The sequence below is a fragment of the Capra hircus genome, chromosome 8, assembly GCF_001704415.2.
Source record: "Capra hircus breed San Clemente chromosome 8, ASM170441v1, whole genome shotgun sequence".
Lineage (NCBI taxonomy): Eukaryota > Metazoa > Chordata > Mammalia > Artiodactyla > Bovidae > Capra > Capra hircus.
The window spans coordinates 74,893,334-74,915,973 of NC_030815.1; the positions used below are offsets into that span (position 1 = coordinate 74,893,334).

Genomic DNA, 22,640 nt, shown 5'->3' on the forward strand with positions numbered 1-22,640 from the left:
CCGCCTCCACAATTGCTTCCGTCATTATCAAATCTATTATAGCCATCCGCACTGCCACCATATCCACCACCAACACAGCTGCCACCAAAGCCACCTCCACCACTAAAGTTTTCTCCATGACCAGAGTTGTTCCCACCAAAACTGCCTCCAAAACCACCACCAAAGGCTCCAGAACCACATCAGCCTTTGACTGGATGAAACACTAGCCATCTCTTGCTTAGATAGGGCTTTCCATACTTTACAGATGTGACCATTCACAGTGTAGTATTTCTCAATGACTGTCTTGTCTACAGAGTCATGGTTATCAAAGGTTATAAAAGCAAAGCCTCTCTTTTTCCCACTGCTTCGGTCAGTCATGATTTCAGTCACTTCACTTTTCCCATACTGTTCAAAATAGTCTCCCAGGTGATGTTCTTCAGTGTCTTCTTCAATGCCACCAACAAAAATCTTTTTCACGGTTGAGTGGGCGCCAGGTCTTTGAGAATCCTCTCTCGAGACGGCCCTCTTGGGTTCCGCAGCTCACCCATCCACCTTGTGCAGCCTTGCACTCATGGCTGCACCTACCCCCTCCACAGGCAAACGTGACAGACCAAAGCCTCTGGAGCGCTTGGTATTTGGATCCCTCATTACCACACAGTCTGTGAGCATTCCCTGTTGCTCAGAACGGCTCCTCAGTCATTGGTTGTTTCAAAGCTCAAACCAGCTGCTCAGGCTCTTTGGGAGACTGACTGAGAGTGATGGCAGTAGAAGGGGAGACTTCAGTAGTGCTGACTCGTGGAATCTATGGGCAGAAAAGCTATTGAGACTTCAAAACAAGTAATTGCTCAGTTGTCCCTTAATCTTGGGTTGTAGGCAGTGATTCTAAGATGGGTCTGTTTGTGTTATATTAAAAACTCAGATTCCTTAATATACTACCAATCTCATCAGAAAAGCCTTGGGAAAAGTATTAGGAAGTTGTCAAGCTCTTAGTGGTAAGTGCATATTTTCCAAAATTCTGTTTTCACTTGAAAGCTTGAGTGTTATCATTGGCAACAAAGTTGGTTTTCTTGAAATGACAGGCTCACTGTTAATTTTTTATTAAGTATCTGCCAAAATAACCGAGTCTAAATAATCATAGTTTGTTGGTTACTTTTTCAGGCAAAATGGTGTGTTATGCAAAAAAGTTAATTCAGCTCAGAACTCAAAAAAGTGCAATTCTTTAAAACGACCAGTGGTCAGACAGCTGTCTATCTCTGGGCTCCACGTCCATAGACTCAACCAACCATGGGTTGAAAACATTCAAGGGGAAGAAATTCTAGAATGTTCCAAAAACAAAACTTGAATTTGTTTTCTGCTGACAGCTGTTTACATAGCATTTATATTGTATTGGATATTATAAGTAACCTAGAGATGATTTAAAATATACAGGGGAGCCATTATGCAACCTAAAAACTTAAATGTTAATGTGGATTTCATCTACCTGTTTACACTTGACTATCCCGTGCTTTCTCCTGGAAAAAACTGGTAGAACATTTAAGTAGCTTTATAGTAGCAGTTTCTACACTACTATAGAAAACCATATATGTCATTATTCTGACATATGTGTGTAAGCCAAAAGCAGTATATGATCCAATTGTGCTTATGTTGAAATCCATAAAAATAATTCTGTGTTTATCTAGTCTTACAGGACATTTCTATTCAAGTCTATACTTTCTATTCAATTCTATACTTTAAGATGCATCCATATTTTTGTAAACAGCTGGGTTTCATACATCTTCACTGCTTTGTAATATTTGATTCAGTAAATATAACATCATTTATTGATCTGTTCCTTTGTCAAAGGACATTTGTGTAGTTTCCAGCATTTTTTTACTGTTAGTGTTGCTGTTATGAACCTTTTACATGTGTCTTCTTGTACACTTATGTAATAATTTTTCTAAAATTTGTTCATAAGGGTAGAATTTTTGCTTTTCAGGGCATGTAGGCATTTAACTTTACAAGATAATGTCAACAGCTTTTCTGAAATAAATCCAAAATTATAGCCCCCCAAAAAAAGTATACAGGAGGATGTGCATAGGTCGTATGCAAATACTGTACCATATTATATAAGGGACTTGAGCATTCTTAGATTTTGGTATCCATGGGAGTCCTGGAACCAGCCCCTCCCCACCCAGGACACTGAGGGATGACTGTATTTTTGTGTGCAACAAAAGTGCTTTAAGCAGATATCCTACTTTGTTCCACAGAATATTAGAAAGACATGTATATAAGGGTTAAGATTTTTTTACTTCTTCATCAAGGACTTAAGTGAACCTTGCATTTTTTGTCTACTATAAAGTGGTTACAGTTTGGTGCTACTGCCTTGATTTGCATGAATGCCTGTGGCAGTATTTCCAGCAGTTGCTTTTGTACCATCAGTGCAAATGTCAGCACAGTGAAAAAAGCAAATAGTATCTGAGTATTATTATGAAAATAACTGACCTCCTGGACTCCCTGAAAGGATCTCAGGGAGTCGTAGGGGTCAACAGAACACACTTTGAGAACTGCTCCATTAAAAGATCAGCCTGGATCACGGTTCCCCAACATACCTTCTCTGGAAAATACTAGCTCTACCATATTTCAAAAAGGAGTTGAGTCAGTGCTTTGTTATAAATCCCACACATGGAGTTCCATAAAGATAAGTTATGTAGCCTCTTACTCTTTACCTGTTTCACATATATTAGCCCTTGCCCACAATATGCTTTCCAAATAGGTAGGTCAAAGGTTGGTATCCCCTTTTGACCAAAAGGAAGAAATCTCAGAGGTATTAAGTTACCTGCCTGCAGTCCTTGTGCAAGTGAGAAGTAGATTCGGGTCTGCTGCTGCTGCTGCTAAGTCGCTTCAGTCGTGTCCGACTCTGTGTGACCCCATAGACGGCAGCCCACCAGGCTCCCCCATCCCTGGGATTCTCCAGGCAAGAACACTGGAGTGGGTTGCCATTTCCTTCTCCGATGCATGGAAGTGAAAAGGGAAAGTGATGCCCGACTCTTAGCGACCGCATGGACTGCAGTCTACCAGGCTCCTCCATCCGTGGGATTTTCCAGGCAAGAGTACTAGAGTGGGGTGCCATCACCTTCTCCAGGTTCAGGTCTAGAAGCCTCAATTGCCCACTGTATTTACAGGACCCTTTCCATCACATTATATAGCCTCTGTTTGTTGGAGGTATTGACTGGAGAAAAGCATTGAATGGAGGAGTCCTGAAGCGCCTGGGCTTCTGACTCTTGGTCCCTAGTTGAGAACCATGGCTAAAGACCCGGCCTCCAGCTTGGACCAGAGTTGAACTAACTTCCCTATGGGTCTGAGGCTTACGAGAGCTCACGACACAGTCAGCTGCTTGTTGGCAGTCCCCTGTGAGTTTGCTGAACTTAACTAGTTATCTGTGGCTTTCATAATCTCTATCCATTTTCCTAACCAAAAAGTTAGGAGAAAAAAAGGATCTGTATCTCTAGTGGAAGTCTTCTGTTCTGTAGGTCATTTGTTTATAAAATACATGTAAAACTGTCTTGGATTACTCATGGACTTAAAAGTTTGTTGCAAGTAAAAATTGAATGCTTTGCTACCAGACAACTTTAATAAAATAAAAACTTTTTTTTTTTTTTTTAGAAAAGGCAGCCCCTAAAAATTAGCCTCTAAAAATACAAGCCCCCTCCCCCCAAAAAAAGTGTGTTTGTAGTTATCTGTGTGCAAATCTCAAACTCATGAAGGTTTGTTTTACCTGCTGCTTCACCAGGTTTTGATGAATTAACCTGCCACTGTGGTGCATCAGTGATCTACCCTCCAGTTCCCTGTGGCACCAGGCCCCCTGAGTGTACCCAGACCTGTGCCAGAGTCCATGAATGTGACCATCCAGGTGGGTCCCATCTGCTTGCCTCCACACCTCACAGCCTGCTCACACTGTATCATTTAGGATGTTGCATGATGGTCTTCAGGGCTTCCCTGGTGGCTCAGCAGTAAAGAATCTATCTGCAGTGCAGGAGCCACGGGTTCGATCCATGGGTGGGGAAGATTCCCTGGAGGGGAGCATGGCAACCCACTCCAGTATTCTTGTCTGGAGAATCCCACAGACAGAAGAGCCTGGCAGGCTACGGTCCCTGGGGTCTCAGAGTGAGACACGACTGAGGGACTCAGCACAGCACATGATAGCTTTCACTGCTTTCAGGTCACACCGTCGTGGCTGCTGCTTGTTCCCTGGGCTCAGGCTGCTTCTGTGAAGAGGGGTCTGTGATCTGGGCCACAGCTGGGAATGACAGTGTTTTTCATTGCTTTACCATGTGGGTGTCAAACACACCCAGAGTGTCGGGAGAAGCCCCAGCTGGTCTTGTCTTCCTTTTTGTGGGCTCCACTTTTGGTGCATATTTCAAAGTGAAGCATCTTTTTATAAAATTAAAAGTAACTTCAGTTTTGTTGTAGATGCAACATATATAGAAAGAAAGAAAAGTAAAATCAAAAGATTGAAATTAAATCTTATGTAACCTTTCAAGAATTATGCCGTCCTGTGTATTTTTCAGACTTCCTGGTGGCTCAGACAGTAAAGAATCTGCAATGCGGTAAATCCGCCTGCAGTGCGGGAGACCTGGATTCAGTCTCTGGGTCGGGAAGATTCTCTGGAGAAAGGGCATGGCAACCCACTCTAGTATTCTTGCCTGGTGATTTTTCAGGGCCTTTTTCGATGGGCAAAAATAAATATTTGCATTTTTTCCCTAAAATAAAAGTGGAATTTTATTGAACTTATTTTAAGTAATAGATTTTTTCTCTCTTATTACTGTAATTTTAATCTGTCTCCTTATCAATAAATATTTTTCTAGATGATAGTGGGGTGTCCTGTTACATGGATAGGCTATAACTGATTCAGTCGGTCTCATATTGCTGGACATTTGTTTCCAGTTTTCCTGTGATAGACTGCTGTAGACACCAGACCAGTAGCTACTTGACATCACCCACTTTCCTTCCAGTCTAGTCACTGGCTTTCCCCTCGGACTGTATCTGGCCCATCATTTCCTTTTTTGTCACGTCCCAGAGGCAAACCTGATATAACTTAAGTCGTCACATTTGATCCTTACAGTAAATCTGGCCATATGATTGAGACTGATGAAACAACCAGTTCTTAATTTTTTTAAGAGTGAAGAAGAATTAAGTAAATTCCTCATGAAGTGAGAAGTCCCTTCTTCCCTGGAGACCTTAAGATGACCCTCCCAGCTTAGCTTGTGAGTGGTGTCCATGCCACTGTGAAGTTAATATTCAAGCAGACACTCAGCACACTCACTCGCACTCACTTCTTTATAGTCACTTGTAGATGTTAAGATGAAGTCCAGATCCTGCTGATGAATGTCCATAGTGAGAACTTAGCCATTTGTGATTTGTTTTGTTTTAGCCTGCTTTCATTCAGCATTCACTTTTCCTGAGCATTTGTTGTATATCCAGCATGCTGTCAGACATAGAGGGAAGTTCAGAGGAAGAAAACAACCCAGGACCTGGAGGGGGCTCTGTTGTTTCTGGGAGGAAGAAGATGGTAGTTGAGTACATTTGCCACAACTAGCCATTGCAAGAAGATGGGGCAGATAGCATTGCAGCAAGCCATCTGCCTCAGAACCAAGAGGTCAGGGAGAGCAAGAGAGCTCAGGGCAGGGAGGGGTCAGCCATGGAAGGCTTCGTTGTAGGGGATGAGTTTGAATGAACTGCCTCTTTCAGGCAGTAAAGACATTGAAAGGAGTCAGAGGAAGCATGTTAGATGAGGTAAGTAACCAAGATGTCTAAGCAGAGGGGAGCTGTGTAAGGTAGGACCACAAGCATGACTGAGTAATGTGCACAGACCATGTGGCCATGCCTCAGGACACGGGGTGGGCCAGCTGCCCCCTTACTCTGCTTCTGTGTTTCTCTCCCCTCAGCTGGGTTTCTTTTTCCCATGCTCATCTTTCAGCCCTTTAATATAAAGCCAACTACTTTTACTTTCCAGTGACCATTTTTAAAAGTACTTTTAGCTCCTAAATATAAAAGTTCCATGTCAAATGCTATTATAATATGTATAATAGTTTGTGTGGTGTTATTTGAACATAATTCCTGATTATTCCTTTCTCTTTCTCCAGTGTATCATTCTTGTCATAGTGAGGATAAGTGCCCTCCTTGTACTTTCCTCACTCAAAAGTGGTGCATGGGTAAACATGAGGTAAGCTTTCTCTCAAGTGGTTCATTGTTCCAACCAGAGATTTATGGTTGGATTTCGTTAAGAGGATTAGCCCCATTGTTTCTCAAAGTAAATATGCTCCAAAGAAGCAGAGATTTGCTATTGCCACTTTTTTTTTCTTTTTTTATCATTGAGGTATAGTTTGCATAAAATAAAATTTACCCTTTTTAGCATGCAAGTCTATGAGTTTTGACACAAGCAGTCATACAGTCATGTCACCACCACCACAGTCAGGGTGTGGAACAGGTCATTCACCCCCACATACTCCTTCATGTCCCTTTAGAATTACTCTCCCCTTTGCTCCAGCGCTGGTAATCAGTTATCTGTTACTTGTCCTAACAAAGTCTGTTGCCTTTTCATGAGGTCACATAAATGGAACCATGCAGTCAGTAGCATTCTTAGACTATTCTGCTCTCATTTTTAATCTGGTTACAGTGAAATGAGACTCAGCTAGTAGGCCCTGAGAACATGAGCTGTGTTCAGAGACAGCGTCCAAGTTAGCTAGCATGGGGAGGGATTGCCAGTCTGGGAAAAGTGTTACAGTGAGAACATCCCAAGAGTGCAGGTGGGCTCCCTGCCAGTTGCCACCAATCCTTCTCTCTACTCCCTTCACAAATTTCCATCCTGCTTACGGGCCAAATGCCTTCCTCCCCACTAACCTCCCCCTCCCCACTGCCACTACCATGAAGGATTTTCATGCTTATTCTTAGCATCTAAGCTGTATTTGGCACTGCTGACTATAGACCCTTTGAAACAGTTTTTAAATTTCTTTAATTTTAAAAAGGCATATTCATTGTAGACTGTTAATATAGTTCTGCTACCCAGAAATACTCTTAAACATTCTGGTGTGTAGACTTCAGGCACGTGTATCACATATTATCCTCTACTGTATGAAGATTATACTGTTTTGTAACCTGCTTTTTTTACCTCATAACATGTTGGCCAACATTTCTTGAAACTCTTGACAACTGTGACAACATGCTTTCAGTATTCTTATCTTGATGGACATATTTTTCTCCACTTATTTCCTATCAGAGGTTCTCAAGTCATAATCCTTAGTATTTATTCTTCCTCTGAAAAATCTTACTTCCTCTAAGAGTAACCATTATGAGAGATCCATGTGTTACTGTTGTGTTGTTGGACTTCAGTCAGCAAATATTTACTGCATGCCTGCTCTGTACTAGGCAGCTGGCTGGGTTCACGTGACTGAGAAATGAACCACGGGGGCTGGCCCTGCCCTGGTGGAGCCTTCATTGTGGGGCAGAAAGCAGATGAATGAGCAGTCGATTATAGGTACAGCCGTGGGGGAAGTACAGAGTACTGAAGGGACCCCTACCCAGGGAAGGTCTTCCTGGAGGAAGTGACATAAGTAACCTGAAGGACGATGAGAAGATAGGCAGGTGATGTGGGCAGGAGCAGCACAGGGCACAGCGTGCGCGGATTAGCCCAGTGGTAAAGTAACGGGGCGTTTAGTGACTGGGAATACCTTCCGCTAAAATACCGAATCCACAGCAGGGATGTGCTAGACTCTGGGGCCCTCTTCAAGATTACAGGTTATGCCTCATCAGAGTCGAAGTATACTCCTCTCTTTGAGAGTTCTTAAAAGACTTTGAGCGGATACATGAGAGTAATCTTTGGTCCCGCAGGAGTAAAATCCCAGCATCTTTTTCCTAGAGTGGGGAATCCTGGGTGAAGGCAATTTCTCAAGAAAAAATGACTTGGTGGTTCCATGGCCTGTTGCCTCTAAATTTTTTTTAATGACGGAGCTATTTAAAACTGTGGAGACCAGGGGTTGGGAGATGTGAGGAGAGCTGAGTATTTAATTACATAAAACTGCCCTGCCAGCAGTCCGGAAACCATGAGCCAAGGGTGCCCCCACCCCCAGGGTTTCTGTCAACTCAGTACCCTAGCTGTTTACAGAGTTAGAAGATCCCCTGACCCTCCCAGTTAGTCATAGCATTTTCAGATACTCCCTAGTTATCTGGTTGCACATGCCTGTTACTCACCTTAGGAAGTTTATGTTGCAAGTCACACTTAGCTGCTAAAACAAATCTTTTCAAACCATAACAAGCATTATTAAATAAAGCTCAGGTTTATTTTCTTTTCAAACTAACCTTTCGGACTTTGAAAATCAGTTTGATTTTAAAAAAAAAAAATTTTTTTTAAAAATATACCGAATGTGAATGTTCAGAAATGTTTAAGTAGGAAGTTAAAACCCACCCCAGATCCTGAATGGAGATGAGAACCCGGCTACTTCTCTCCTAGTTACGAAGCAACATTCCCTGTCACCTGGTTGATATCTCTTGTGGACTACCCTGCGGTGCCGCGCTGCCGTGTGGGATGCACAAGTGTCAGAGGCTCTGTCACAAAGGAGGATGCCTGGGCGACGAGATCTGCAAGCAGCCCTGCACCGCCTCCAGAGCCGACTGTGGCCACCCGTGCATGGCGCCCTGCCACCGCAACCTTCCCTGCCCCGTGACCGCCTGCAAGGCCAAGGTGTGGAGTCCTGGCTCTAGGTGGGGTGTTGGCTGTGGTCCTGGCGCTGCTAGTGAGTCTAGAACTGCCTGCAGAGACAGCTCGGCACACATCCTAATCGGGGGTCGTTGGTTACAAGGAACTGCAGGTTAACAAAGAGAAAGGTGAACTTCTGTCTCCCAAGCTTGAGATGGCCTTTTAGTTCAGAAAGTACCCACTGCCACCTGACCAGTCTCTGCCTCCCTTCGATCAAATTCTCAAGAGAGACTCTGATTGCCCTCTCCATTCATTCAGCAAGTATTTAAGTGTCTGTTTTGTATACGATGTTATGCTGTATAGATGCTGGAGCTCTACCAGTGAACAGGAGACACATGGTTCCATTAGTCAGATGGATAGATACTAACTAGTTACTCAGGTAATTACCCGTGACTCTGCTAAGGATTGTGAAGTAGTTATACCCTTGCAGGGGTTGCACAGGAACATGTGAGTGAGGGACTTAACTGTTCTGAGGGATGAAGCAAGGTCTCCCCTGAGGAAGTGAAAGTGGAGGGATGAAGTGGAGTCGATCAGACGTCGGCTGGTCCTGGGTCAAGTGTCTGGTTTGGTGGTAGAAACTCCATTCTAGGCCTGCCCCTTCAGGCAGGATTAAAGACAGGAATAATTCCCAATAACGGGCACTGTAAACCTGGCACTTCCTCCTAGCATGTCAGCCACCGCGTTGTCAGTTTGCATGTGTGGTTACCTCCTCCATCCTGGAGAGGAGCCTTTCCTTGTCTCTCTGTTCTTTGCCAAGGTTCGATTCGAGAGAGGCTTTAAAAACAAACCTGCCCATTCACATGTTTTCCGTGGGCTGAAAGCTGCTCCATGTTCATCTTATTTCAGATAGAGCTGCAGTGTGAATGTGGACGAAGAAAAGAAATCATGGTTTGCTCAGAAGCATCCAGTACTTATCAAAGGTTAGTGCTACTTAAATGTTAACAATTGGTAGGTCTAGGTAAAGGATATACAGGAGTTTATTATAGGATCTTTGCAACTTTTAAGGAAAGTTTTTAAAATAAATTTTGAGTCTAGTTTTTCAGGTTCAAAGGAAAAGTACTGCTTTTTGTACCTTATTACCTTCCCTAACTTGAATTTGTAAACCATTTTATTTCTCCTCCTCCTTCGTCTCTCTCTACCTCTGGTCTTATTTCACCATGAGATCAGAAGGGAAGATGTCCTGAGGTTACATGAATTACTTTCATGTCCCACCGTTTGTGGTGGCACAGCCAGGCCCTGTGCTCCTACTGGAGTATGGGGGTTTCTGGCTGTTCTGTGGGTTGTCTTTACAGCCTCCTGAAATCTTGGGATCTGTGTGGTCACATAGGGATCTGAATACAGGGGTGGCGATGATAGGATGGATGGATGAACAGGTGCAGAGATATCATCTTGGAGATGCAGAGATGTGTCATAGAGGTGGGACTTCGGAGTGTGCAACATCAGATTGACTGTGAATACCCACTGAGTGCCGGGCATTGGCCCAGATGTTCAAGGAGGTGCTAAGGAATTGATTACCTCATTTCCTATGGAGCTGTTTAGACTGAGTGAGATACCACGTAAATGGGTGGATAGTTACAATAAATGGGCTTCCAAGGCTACACAGATTGTCAAGAGGTAGATTTTTCTTGAAAGACATATTTTGTGTTCCTGGTGTGAGGAGAGTCTTGTGAAACTGCAGTGCCTTTCTTCCCTTTCTTTTTTGTACTTCAGAATAGCTGCTATTTCTATGGCCTCCAAAATAACAGACATGCAGCTTGGAGATTCAGTGGAGATCAGCAAGTTGATTACTAAGAAGGAAATTCACCAAGCCAGGTAATTTAAAAAATGTGTAGCTGTGCTTTCTTTCTCGCATTAGACTTAATTTCCAGAGGACAGGAACCATTCACTTGTGTCAGTCCCTACAGTAAAGCCTTGCACACACAGTATTCAACAGACCTCTGACATTAAGAGGCCACACCCACTCCAGTGCAGTGAATCCTACTCAGGACACAGCTAAGACCAGAGGAAGCATTTCTGGGCCTCACTCCAGATAGTAGCCAGAGAAAGCAGAGACCTGGGCATGTACATTTTAACCTGCAAGAGAACAGAAAGGTGGCTGTGTCAAGAGAGGGAGAGGGGGCTGTCAGAGGGCTGCAGGGAGCATGTGGGGAGCTGAGCAGCCTCGGGACACTGAAGTCCTTCGAAGGCCTGCCCACCTGTCCTTGAGAGGGACCTCATCCAGCCATTGTTTGACCATCCAAGAGCTTATTGCTGAGTGGTGACGGTGGTTTAGTCACTAAGTCGCGTCCCACTCTTGTGACCCCATGGACTGTAGCCTGCCAGGCTCCTCTGTCCTTGGGATTCACCAGGCAAGAATACTGGAGTGGATTGCCATTTCCTTCTCCAGGGGATCTTTCTGACCCGGGAATTGAACCCCAGTCTCCTGCATTGCAGGCAGATTCTTTACCAACTGAGCTACTCAGAGTAGGAGCTGTGAAACCTGCCCTCTCACTTAATTTTTTCTTTGTTTCTCAAGGCTGGAGTGTGATGAGGAATGTTCAGCCTTGGAAAGGAAAAAGTAAGTAGTTTGAACTACGATTTATCTAATTGTCTTTGAGCTCTGTGAAGTTAGTGGGAGGGAGCAACCCTTCAAGCATTCATTCAGCACCTGCTCTGAGTCTTTTGCTGCTCTTGGGGAGCAAAAGAAATTCAATCATTAAGAATTGAAGGGCCTAAGGATAAACCAGTTGGGTGATCTCAGCATGTTTCTGAAACATGAGCTTAAGTGGTTTCGGGCAAGTATAAACATTACATGCCCCACAGCATACTAATTCAGGGACTGGCAGACTTCCTGATTCCAGTGGAGATAAGAGGCTTAAAATTTTTTAATGAACCTTTATGTTGAAGTATAACATACATATAGATCAAAACTATCCAGATCAGTGAGTCATCACAAATTGAATACATTGGTATAATCAGCAATGAGGTCAAGATATAGAAAGTTTCCAGAAGCTGTTCTTACACTCCACTGAGGTATAACCTGTATCCTGACTTCTGACAGTTTAGATTATTTTGTCTGTTTTTGGACTTTAAATAATGAAATCATGTGGGTGGTATTTTTGTCGGGTTTCTTTCATTATATTTGTGATACTCCTTTTGTTGCATATAGTAGTATTTTGTTGGTTTTCATTCCTGAACAATATTTATTGTATTTTAATATATCATCACTTATCTATTCTATAGTTAATAGATTACGTGTTGTTATTGGTATTGGGCTCTGTAAAGAACATCCTTGTACTAGCTTTGCTGTATATATGTACTCATTCCTATTGGATAATAAACTCAGGAGTAGAATTGCTGATTAATAAGGTATGTGTATTTTCAGCTTCTGTTGATTCAGCCACTGTTAAAAATGGTTGTACCAAGTTATACTCTCATGAACAGGGTCGTATTTCCCATGGCTCTCGGCTTGTGTCAGCACTTGGAATTGTCAGTCTTTTAAACTTTAATCCATTTTTGTAGATGTATAACTGGATATCACTGAGCTTTTAATTTATGTTTCTCTGATGACTGGTGAGGTTGAACACCTTTTCGTTTGTTTATTGGCCATTTGGATATCCTCTTTTGTGAAGTACCAGTTCAAGTCTTTGCTTATTTTTTAATTGTATCATCTGTCTTTTTCATATCGATTACTAGGAATTCTTTATAAATTTTGGATATGAGTCCTTTGTTTTATTTGAGAAGGAAATGGCAACCCTTTCCAGTATTCTTACTTGGGAAATCCCATGGGTAGAGGAGCCTGGTGGGCTACAGTCCGTGGGGTCGCAAGAGTTAGTCGTGACTTAGCAACTAACCACCACCTTTATATTTTTAAGACCCAGCACAACCAAAAATAAATAAATTTTTTAAAGGAGAATAAATTTATTTTTGGTTGTGCTGGGTCTTCATTGTTGCTTGTGAGCTTTGAGCTGTGGCTAGCAGGGGCCACTCTACATTGAGTAAGAGTAAGTTTGTTACAGTGCATGTATTTCTCATTCACTAGCTTCTCTTGTCACAGAACACAGGCTCTAGCACATGGCTTCAGTAGTTGCAGCTCACAGGCTTTAGAGCATAGGCTTGGTAATTGTGGCTCAAGGGCTTAGTTGCTCTGACGCATGTGGAATCTTCCCAGACCAAGGATTGAACCCATGTCCCCTGCATTATCAGGCAAATTCCTATCTTCTGTACCACCAGGGAAGTCCTGTTTTGTATATTGTTGTTTCTCACACTCTGTACATTCACTTTTCACTTCCCAAATGGTGTCTTAATAAATAGAAATTTCTAATTTTAATGTAGTTCAGTTTATCAATCTTTTCCTTAGTTAATAGTACATTTTATAGCTTGTTCAAGAAGTATTTGTCTATCCTGAGGTCATATTGGTATTCTGTGTTATTGTCTAGGAACCTTATTTTACCTTTCACATTTAGAACTATAGTTGACTTGGACCGATTTTTTTTTTTTCTAACCCATAGTATAAGGAGGGTTCATGATTCCATTATTTTTTTTCAAACAAATGTTCACTTGACCAATATCGTTTATCAAGAAATCCTTTTCTCAGTTCGCTGCAGTGCCACCTTTATCTTAAAGCAAGTAGTCGTGTTGCATATGGGTAATTTCTGAGTTCATTCTGTTCCATCATGTTAGTATCACATTATCTGAATTATTGTACCTTTATAACAGGTCTTAAAAAGTGGTAGCTTATCTCTTCAAACATGGTCCTTCTTCAAGATTGTCTTGGCTATTCTCGGCCATTTGCATTTCCATTTAAATTTTAGAAATAGGTTATCAATATCTGCAAAAAATAAACAAACTGGGATTTTGATTGAACTGGTATTTATAAATCAGTCTGGGAAGATTTGGTTCTTTGTAATATTGAGGCCTCTCGTCCTTGAGCAAAGTATATCCTTACATTTAGTCATGTTTTCTTTTAATGATATTTTTATAGTTTTCTGTATATAGATTTTGTACATCTTTAAGTAGATATGTTCTTTGCTGTTTGATGTTTTTTGATGCTATTATAAGTGGTATTTTTTTCTTGTTATCACTTTAAAATTTTAATTCTCTTAATTGCTTGTTGCTGGCATGTAGGAATACAGTTGATATTTGTTGACCAGTGTTCACAACCTTGCTAAATTACTTATTTCTAATAGTTTATCTGTAGCTTCTTTTGGATTTTGCATGTGCACAATCATGTCCTCTTCTAATTTATTTCTAATTCTTAACTTTTTTCTTTTTCTTGGCATATCACACTGGCTAGGCCTCCAGTACAGTATTGAATAGAAGGTAGTGATAATAGATATTTCACTACTGTCTATGATGTTTGTTGTAAGTTATTTGAGTATATTCTTTATCAGATTAAGGGGCATTTATTCAGTGCCTGACAAACTTTCTAGTTCCAACAGAGATTAAAGGTATAGTTCTGTGAAAATGTTTATATTTGGAGAATTTAGGTGAAGAGTATGTAGGGGTTTATTGTAACTTTTTTTTGGCTGCACTGGGTCTTTGTTGCTGTCTGTGGGCTTTCTCTAGTTGCTGTCTGTGGGCTTTCTCTAGTTGTGGTATAGTTCTGTGAAAATGTCTGTATTTGGAGAATTTAGGTGAAGAGTATGTAGGAGTTTACTGTAATTTTTTTTGGCTGCACTGGGTCTTTGTTGCTGTCTGTGGGCTTTCTCTAGTTGTGGCAAGCAGTGGCCTCTCGTTGCAGAGCATGGACTCCAGAGTGTGCAGGCTTCAGTAGTTGTGGTCCACAAGCTTAGTTGCCCCGCAATGGCATCTTCCCAGACCAGATTCGAAGCTGCTCTGGACCACTAAGGAAGTCCCATTGTCATATTCTTGTAACTTAACCATTCTTTGAAATTTTTTCAAGATAGAGTTAAGCAGAAACAGATATATGCAGACAAGTGCAGTCTTGTTTTACCTAGAAGTGCAACCTTGAACAATTGTTAACAATACCTTTTTAGATGATTAAATGTGTAGATGGTAGTATGATTAATAGCACTCCCCAAATTTCCTTTGGTTTGACCCTTATGGTAACTTTGTAATAATTTCTATTCAAAACTCTTGTCCTTTAAGAACTGTCACATTGTTCTCTGCTGCAGTCCAAAGGTTTCAAAAATGCTGTAGTGAATGCATAGAAGGCCTCCAAAACACGGAGATGCACCTTTGTGTAGTTGAGACAGGATTGTACAGCAGTTAGAGCCAACCATAGCTCTAGAGTTAGACTGCCCAGAATTGAATCTTAGTTTCACTCACATAGCTGTGTGACCTTGGACAAAACACACTATCCCTCTAAGCTTTCATTTTCCCATGTATCTGTGAATAGTGAGTGATAATAATAGTATCTACCTCCCTGAGTCATTATGAGGGTTAATACATTAAAACTAATGATATACATAAAACTCTTGGCACAAGCCTAACACATAGTAGATGCTCAGTAAATGAAAGTTATTGATTAGAACTAGCTATTTCTGAAAGCCTTTTGAATTTCTCCTCAATCTTCGAACAATGACCCTCACTATATAAGGATTCTTTCTTACTCACAGACCTGAAAAAAAAAAAAAAAAGACGTGGATTTGAAAAGGAAAATGCCATCTAAAGTTGCAAATACATGCTCCATTGCAGAAATGGAAAACTGGCAGACCACATTCATCCCACAGTTATGTTTTATTGGTGTATACATTTGAATTAGTGGCCAACTAATCAAAACATTAAAAGATCTCCCCCTCTAGGAATTCTCTTGAAAATATGAAAACTAAACCGCTGGTAAAAAATTAGAAAACCTAACAACAATAAACCAAATTCTTATGGGCATTAAGCTTGTAAGAGATCCCTGTCTCCTTGTAAAGGAAAACTGTATAAATGCTAAACTGAATTTTAACTATCTTTAAAAAAAAAAAAAGGACATAACCAGGTGTTGGTGAGATGGCATAAGACTCATACAACTGCCAATCAAAGCACAAACAGCGTTGTGGAACCCTTGGACCATGATGATCTGGGTCTCAGGTCCATACTATTTAGTGCAGTTATTGCCACACCTGGGAACATTTTCCAGAGAAATAATCTTAAAAGATTTTTGCTCAGAGATATTGTGTTACTTATCATATTGAAAAACTGGGGGAGTGTTACAGGAACCTAAATGGGGAATGCTTATATAAATTGTGGGACATATAAAATTAGAAGATTATGCAGCTGTTAATACAGGGAGTGTGAAAATCAAACAGTAATATGAGAAATGCTAAAAAAGATTCAGAGTTTCATGTACTGCTTAAAATTACAGAAGGAAAGTATGAAAGGAAGTGCATTAAAATTAACGCAGCACTTACGTTGTTAATGGAATTCTTTATTTTGTAGACTTTCTGTAGAGTGATGTTAATTTTAGTATTCTCTTTCTACTTTATTCATCTGATGTTCAGGTGAAACCTCAGGAAATCTTTCCCACTGACCATCCCCAGTGCGTGCCCTCCCTCACCCTTCTCTTCACCAGTCTCCAGTGTCAGCCTACAGCTTGCTCAGAACCATCTAGATATATCTTACTTATTTTGTTCTGTGAAGACAATTCAATATCTTGTCCCAAGTTGTTCTTATTCTCCTGAATAATCAGGTTTACTGAAATGAGATGATTAATGTATAAAAAATATAGAACCTGGTGGGCACTCTGTTACTATGAGATAATTTCCCCCCCCCTCCTTTCCTTTCCTTTCACTTCACACTTCACTCTCTTTCAGGAGGTTAGCAGAAGCATTTCATATCAGTGATGATTCTGATCCTTTCAACGTACGTTCTTCGGGGTCAAAATTCAGTGACAGTTTGAAAGAAGATGCTAGGTATGTGACTTGATACCTACTTTCTTAAGTGTGGCTTACCAGTTGTTTCCTCTTTTAAGATATGCAGTCCTCTGTGGTTGAGCCAGTTTATATATTTATATATCTATTATAAGAAATTGTATGGTATTTAATAAGTCATTCTCTTGGTTTCTCAAAATGTCCCATTGAAGAGTTGAACTCGGGAGGTTTGTGTGTGTGTTTGGCCCCTGTGATAGGAGCTGGGGCCCTTCAAGGGTTGGACTAGCTTGCAGTGAAGGGCCTCTGGCCACGTTCCACCTCTGCCCATCCAGGTCTCTGTCACACGGTGGTCCTCTCTTGGGTGGTAACAGGTCTTATTTTCCTCTTGTCTCCTGGCCCTCTGATGACTGTTTCTCTTTCTGTCTTCTCTCTGCTCATAATTGTTTTCTTATTACTTTCTCTTCCTTTGTTCATCACATTCAGCCTTCTGTTATCTGACAGTTCCTGCCTGGCCTCTGCAATTTTCCTGCCCACATTTTCCATTTTCTGCACTGTATAGGCAGAGGGTGGATGGAAGGGATCTCAAAAGAGCAGAAACAAATGAAATTAACTGTGGCTGTTTCTCATTTCAGGAAGGACTTAAAGTTTGTCAGCGACATCGAGAAGGAAATGGAAGCCCTCGTGGAGGCCGTGAATAAGGTTGAAATCAAAATATCCAACTCTACATGTTTCTAAGCCCAACTTGATTTAAAAAAAAGAAAAAAACAAGTTTTAGAAACACTGTCAGTGTAAAGTAGTTGTAGGAAAAAGTCACAGCTGCCTTGAGGATCCTTACCTTTCTCCAAAGCCCAGCCATTATAGCATTCATGGAAGCTCTAGCCTGGTTCAAGAAAGATACCTGCAGTAATATTAAATGTAAATACACATCCTAGCCCTGTGCCTAAGAATGGGAGGAGACACTCTGGATGAAGGGGATTCAGTAGGGATACTTAGGAAGACATGCTAACTCCTCAGATCTCTGATGAGCTTCCCTGGTGGCTCAGTGGTAAAGAGCCCGCCTGCCAGTGCAGGAGATGCAGGTTCTCCCTGGGTCGGGCAGAACCCCTGGAGGAGGAAATGGCAACCCATTTTATTCTTGCCTGGGAAATCCTATGGACTGAGGATCCTGGTGGGCTACAGCCCATGGTGTTACAAAAGAGTCTGACATGACTGAGTGACTGAGTACGCACACACAGAGATCTCTGAAGGACTGTTGTATGATTGGACTCACTGGCTCTTATTACCCCAAAGGCAGGAAAGAATATGTTGGGCAAAGATATAAAGTTGAAGGAGTAGAGTTGAACAGTAATGGTATCAGTTCCTTCGAGAGAGGGAAGCCTGTCCTGGAGACAGCCGGAGATGTCGAGGAGGTGGCTTTAAGTGAAAAAGCCCCTCATGTAGTCAGCAGCAGCCAGCCCTGCGGTGACTGCATCTTCATTCAGAGGGCATGTGAGTGAGGCAGAGATGGCTCCTTTGGCTCCACATCTAATGAAAGTAGGTTTCCTTCCCGCTGTCTACTCGCCCTCTGCCCTGCCTCCCTTCTGTTCCCACTTCCCAGCAGGATACTAGCACAAGGGAGAAAATGGAATCATTGTTCCCCTCCTAATTCGGAAACCTGAGCAGATGCAGTTCTCTGCTAGCATGTCTCTGTAAATTCAGAATTTTAGTGTGGAGTGTACAAGTGTTTTATAACTCTTCGGTTTACTTAGTCGCTTCTTGAGAACATCACTCCCCAGTTAGAGGCCCTGTGGGGGCAACTGTTGCGCTGCCCATGCTCAGTTCACTTGCCCGCTGTCCCCCTGGTCCCAGCCAGCTGCTGCCACATGGCTCACAGAGGAGAGGCAGAAGTACATCCCGTGCCCTTCCCCGCCCCTGACCCTTGCCCTGCAGGCAGTGAATTGCTGTGCGCCATGGGCCTCCCATCCCAGACTCAGTCACCTCTTTATTGACCCAGGCTGTTCCAGGACAGTGGGAAGGACCTCTATAGGCATAGCCTGTTTTCAAAATGCTGTTTACCAGTCAGTCTTCTTTTCCCTCCATACAGGGGAAAAATAGTAAGAAGAGCCACTGCTTCCCTCCCATGAACAGAGACCACCGCCGGATCATCCACGACCTGGCCCAGGTGTATGGCCTGGAGAGCGTGAGCTATGACAGTGAGCCGAAGCGCAACGTCGTGGTCACTGCAGTCAGGTGGGTGGATCTTGCCGTCACAGGGGAAACTGCTCGGTGGGGGACATTGGACCTGAGAAGCTGGGCTGGTCAGTGACGAGTGCAGGAGGGCTGCACTAGTCATTGGTGCCTCCTTGGTCCTGGCCTTGGGCTGTTTTTTCTTACTTCCTTGTTTGGAAGATTAGGTGAAAAGTCTGCTTCTGGGCCAGCCATTCTGACTGATCTAAGGCTCTGAACCAGAGAGTAAAGCCCATGCCTCAGACCTCAGAGCAGACATATCTAGAGCATATTTCACATCAGATCCATCCCTTGTTCCCTTGTGTCCTCCTGGCATCGTGGAAATAGAAAGAGTGCTGGCCTGGGACTCAGGGCATCCTCTGTGAAGAGTGTTTGCCATTAGAGGAGACTGAAGCAGAGGCAAGGAGGGGACTGCAGGACCTAGGATCACTATCCGAATCTGGAGGAGTTGGAAGAACCTCCCAATAAAGAAGACTCAAGTGAGATTAGAGGAAGAAGGTAGTGGGCCCAGCAGAGGTAGATGAAAGGGGTGAGGATTAATCAAAGGTGACAGGTCATATCAGAGAGAGCCCTGCAGCGTCATATTAAGAGTCAGGGATTTAAGACAGCTGGATTTCTAGCTGTCTGCCTGTCTCCACAACCAGTTCTCACTTTTCACTGCTTTGTGTTCTGACTTCACAGAGGGAAGTCCATTTGTCCTCCTACCACACTGACAGGTGTACTCGAAAAGGAGAATCAGTCTCGGCCTCCGCCACCGATTGCTCATCACAGACAGACAGACAAGTAAGGATTCTTTAGCTGCTTCCCAAAGGGCCCTGTCCAGAGATGCCAGTGAGGAGTGAATTGCCCTGGACTGCACTAGTCATTGATGCCTCCTTGGGTCTGGCCTTGGGGTGTTGCATTCAGATATATGATGTTTGACTGGGATGCTGGACACATTTGTTCATGCCAGAGGGGTCCCAGGTTTGCTGTTTATAATGCCTGCTTGCCCTCCAGGGAGCAAAGTCACTAGCCGTAATTTCCATGGTATAGATGGTGACACTGGGAAATGGATTCAGTCTGCCATACCAGGTAATGTGGGAACATCTCACAGTTCACAACAGTTACTCTGGAGATAGAAGTGGGATTCTAGGGGGCCGTTGGCATTGAAGGGGGAAACTTTCGTGTTTTGCTCTGCTTACATATGGTTTGAACCATTTTTCCATATGCTCGTGATTAAAGAGAAAAGAAAACCGCATGAGCAAGCAGCAGGTCTGGTAGGTGTTTTCTCAGCCAGGAGCAGAGAGGGGTGGTCATCCTGCCTTCCCTTCCCAGGAGGGGACTAGCTGCCCTACGGGACAAGGCCACCTAGCTGGAAGCTGTTGGGAACCTAGTGAGGTCTCTCCTCCTGCTCTGGCCTTCCACACAGAAGCTCTCCAGAGCCTCCTACACCTCTGGGATGGTGGGTAGGGAAGTGTACAAGGTCACCAGAAGGGTCCTAGCCATGTCTGTTCCCTTGGAACTGATCGGGACAGCTCAGTGTTGCCCACTGGGCACAGCGTCAGTCAGCAGCTCCCGGGGCCAAGTAGCTCTCAGGACCAGCCCCACTCTCACCCTGGGGAAAGACTTTATTATGGAAAAATTTTAGAATAGAAAGAACAGTGTTAATATACTAATATAAACTCCTGTGTGCCCTTCACCAAATTCCAACAGTTACTTGCTCATGTGGACTGCACTGTCTTAGCAGAGTCTCACACATGGTAAAGAAGCTGACCCTTCACTTTCTGAAACCTGCCTGAATCGGTCTCCCTCAAGCAAGAAAAGATTGCTCATTCTGTGTTTGCTTTTCAGGAATCCTGGGAGCAGCAATTTACAGAAGATAGCGAAGGAGCCAGTAATTGACTACTTTGATGTCCAGGACTGAGGAGATCATGACACACTTAGGAAAAAAAAAATGATTAGGTGTGATGGAGATTTTTTCCCCGCAGATAAATCATGCTTGTTCCCAACTGCCTGGTGGACTCACAGCTCACCTACTGTCTTGACCTTGATACATGCAAACCACGATTGTGTCAGAAATCCCCTTGTCCTCTCTGCTGTGTGTAAAGTGTCTCACTGTCTCACTATTGGCAGATTTCTGACTGGATGATGACTGGATGATCACTAGCGATTCAGTTGAATTTGCACAGGCTCCTCACACCATCACCGTGATTGCTCTGAGGGTTGGGGGAACATAGGACTTGATTTTAGTCAAACCGGAATTTTAACCTGAAATGTCACTTAGTCATGGCCTCAGATGTCCATCCAGTTACCCATCCTCCTCCTGACAATGCCTTGCATTTTTAATCCAAAGTGATCACTATCTTTGGAAAGACAAAAGCTAACTTCTCAGTCCAAAATCCCAAACGGTGGCTTGGTACACCATATCTGAAGTCAGGTGTGCGGTTAAACCCAGCTGTCTTAGCTGAGTCTTCTGCCAGAAGTTCTGCCTGGTCTACCTAGCTAAACTTATCTGAGTGGTGTTCAGCAGCATCAGTTCAGACCTAGGAGAGGGCTCGGGGGACCTGTCTTCCGGAATCTACAGGGGCGTCTTCGCATTGAGCCTGTGTGGTGACAGGTTCCCTCTCTACCATGATGATGGAGGACAGCATGAGCTCCTCCTCCCACTGGTTCACACCGCGGCCTCTGTGCGCTGACCTGTGCAGGCATAACCCCTCCTCTCTGGTTGAGAAGGAGTCTCCTGGGCACCTACCTTTCCCATGTCGCTTTCTCCTAAGCCTGCAGCAACTGCATTGGTTTTCCCTGTCTCTGAGCTCTGGTCTTCTGTTTGCATATTCAGAAAACTATGTGAATGGTCCAGGGCTTATACCAGCACGCCCCCAGAGGCGTTCTTCAGGCTCCTATAAGGCAGGTGTGGCGACAGTCACGTTAGTTCAGCCCTCTTTGTGTTGGTACCTCTTCAACACGGAGGCCAGACTTCCAGCAACTTTGTTCTGCTCCAGAAAACCCCAGAGCAGCAGGAGGAGAAATGAGAAGTGATGTCACAAAACTGGCACTTAGTTTTACCGGGAAAAGCAGGGCTGCCCTTTGGTGCTGACCCAGGCACTCTGCCTTGAGAGACATCAGGTCCAGCGGGAGGGGTGGAGGGTGGGGACAGGTGACTGGAGGGAGGAGACAGAGCCACACCTCTCCCTGAGCCGCTTGGCAGAGTCAGTGGACCCGCACCCAACAGGGGCCTCATGAGCATCCGTTTCATCTTTCAAGCAGTGGGTTGAGTGGGTGAGCTGTGCTGCGAGAGCAGCTCCACACAAGCAGGAGGTAGAGACCTGATCTCAGCTTCCAGCTCTGCCATGGGACACCCTGCTGCCGCCTGATGGAGTGGAGCTACTGCCTTCCTCACCAGAGTCCTGAGGATTAAATGAGATAATGTACATGGAGGTGCCTGAGCTGTTGCATGAGCTGAAACTACAGTATTCGGAAAATATGTAGGCCTCTTTCTCCATCATTCCAGCCAAGTAAAGGATTAGAATGCTAGCCACCCACTTAACGGTGAACACATGTGTCCCTGCCCATGCCGGGCTGTGCTTGGCTGTGGGGAACAGACATGGCCTGCTCTTTTGCACTTAGTAATCCAGAGGGAGCCACATACCAGAAGAAATAGAGTGAGAGTGTTTGGTCTGGCACAGATTGGTCATCAGTCTGTTTATTAAAGGCTGAGGAGCCGTGCAAGGAGTTTCTTGTGGCATGCTAGGAGGGAGTCAGCCCTCATGTCTGGGGGAGCGACCCCTGGATGGGGAAGGAAAACAGAAGAAAGCATTTGAGCTGAGTCTTGAGATGGCAGACTGCCATTTGGAGGAGAGAGGCATTCCAAGTGAAGGTAAAGGGCCTGAGACAAGCCCAGGGCTGTGGTTTGTGGGAGTTTTGAG

General features: G+C 43.6%; 1 protein-coding gene across 6 annotated transcripts in view; it reads left to right on the top strand.

Annotated features, from left to right (window-relative positions):
* The window catches only part of NFX1 (nuclear transcription factor, X-box binding 1), a 65,204-nt gene extending 42,948 nt beyond the window's left edge, over nt 1-22,256 (top strand). For 5 of the 6 annotated variants that reach the window (XM_005684059.3, XM_005684057.3, XM_018052363.1 and 2 more), the window contains 11 exons: nt 3,749-3,868; nt 6,102-6,181; nt 8,465-8,695; nt 9,557-9,630; nt 10,421-10,522; nt 11,226-11,267; nt 16,453-16,551; nt 17,142-17,208; nt 18,593-18,738; nt 19,417-19,518; nt 20,566-22,256. In XM_005684059.3, coding sequence (XP_005684116.2) covers nt 3,749-3,868; nt 6,102-6,181; nt 8,465-8,695; nt 9,557-9,630; nt 10,421-10,522; nt 11,226-11,267; nt 16,453-16,551; nt 17,142-17,208; nt 18,593-18,738; nt 19,417-19,518; nt 20,566-20,638 — 1,136 coding nt within the window. In that variant the 3' untranslated portion in view covers nt 20,639-22,256. The remainder of the gene's footprint in view (nt 1-3,748; nt 3,869-6,101; nt 6,182-8,464; nt 8,696-9,556; nt 9,631-10,420; nt 10,523-11,225; nt 11,268-16,452; nt 16,552-17,141; nt 17,209-18,592; nt 18,739-19,416; nt 19,519-20,565) is intronic. The other variant, XM_005684060.3, reaches the window with a different exon arrangement.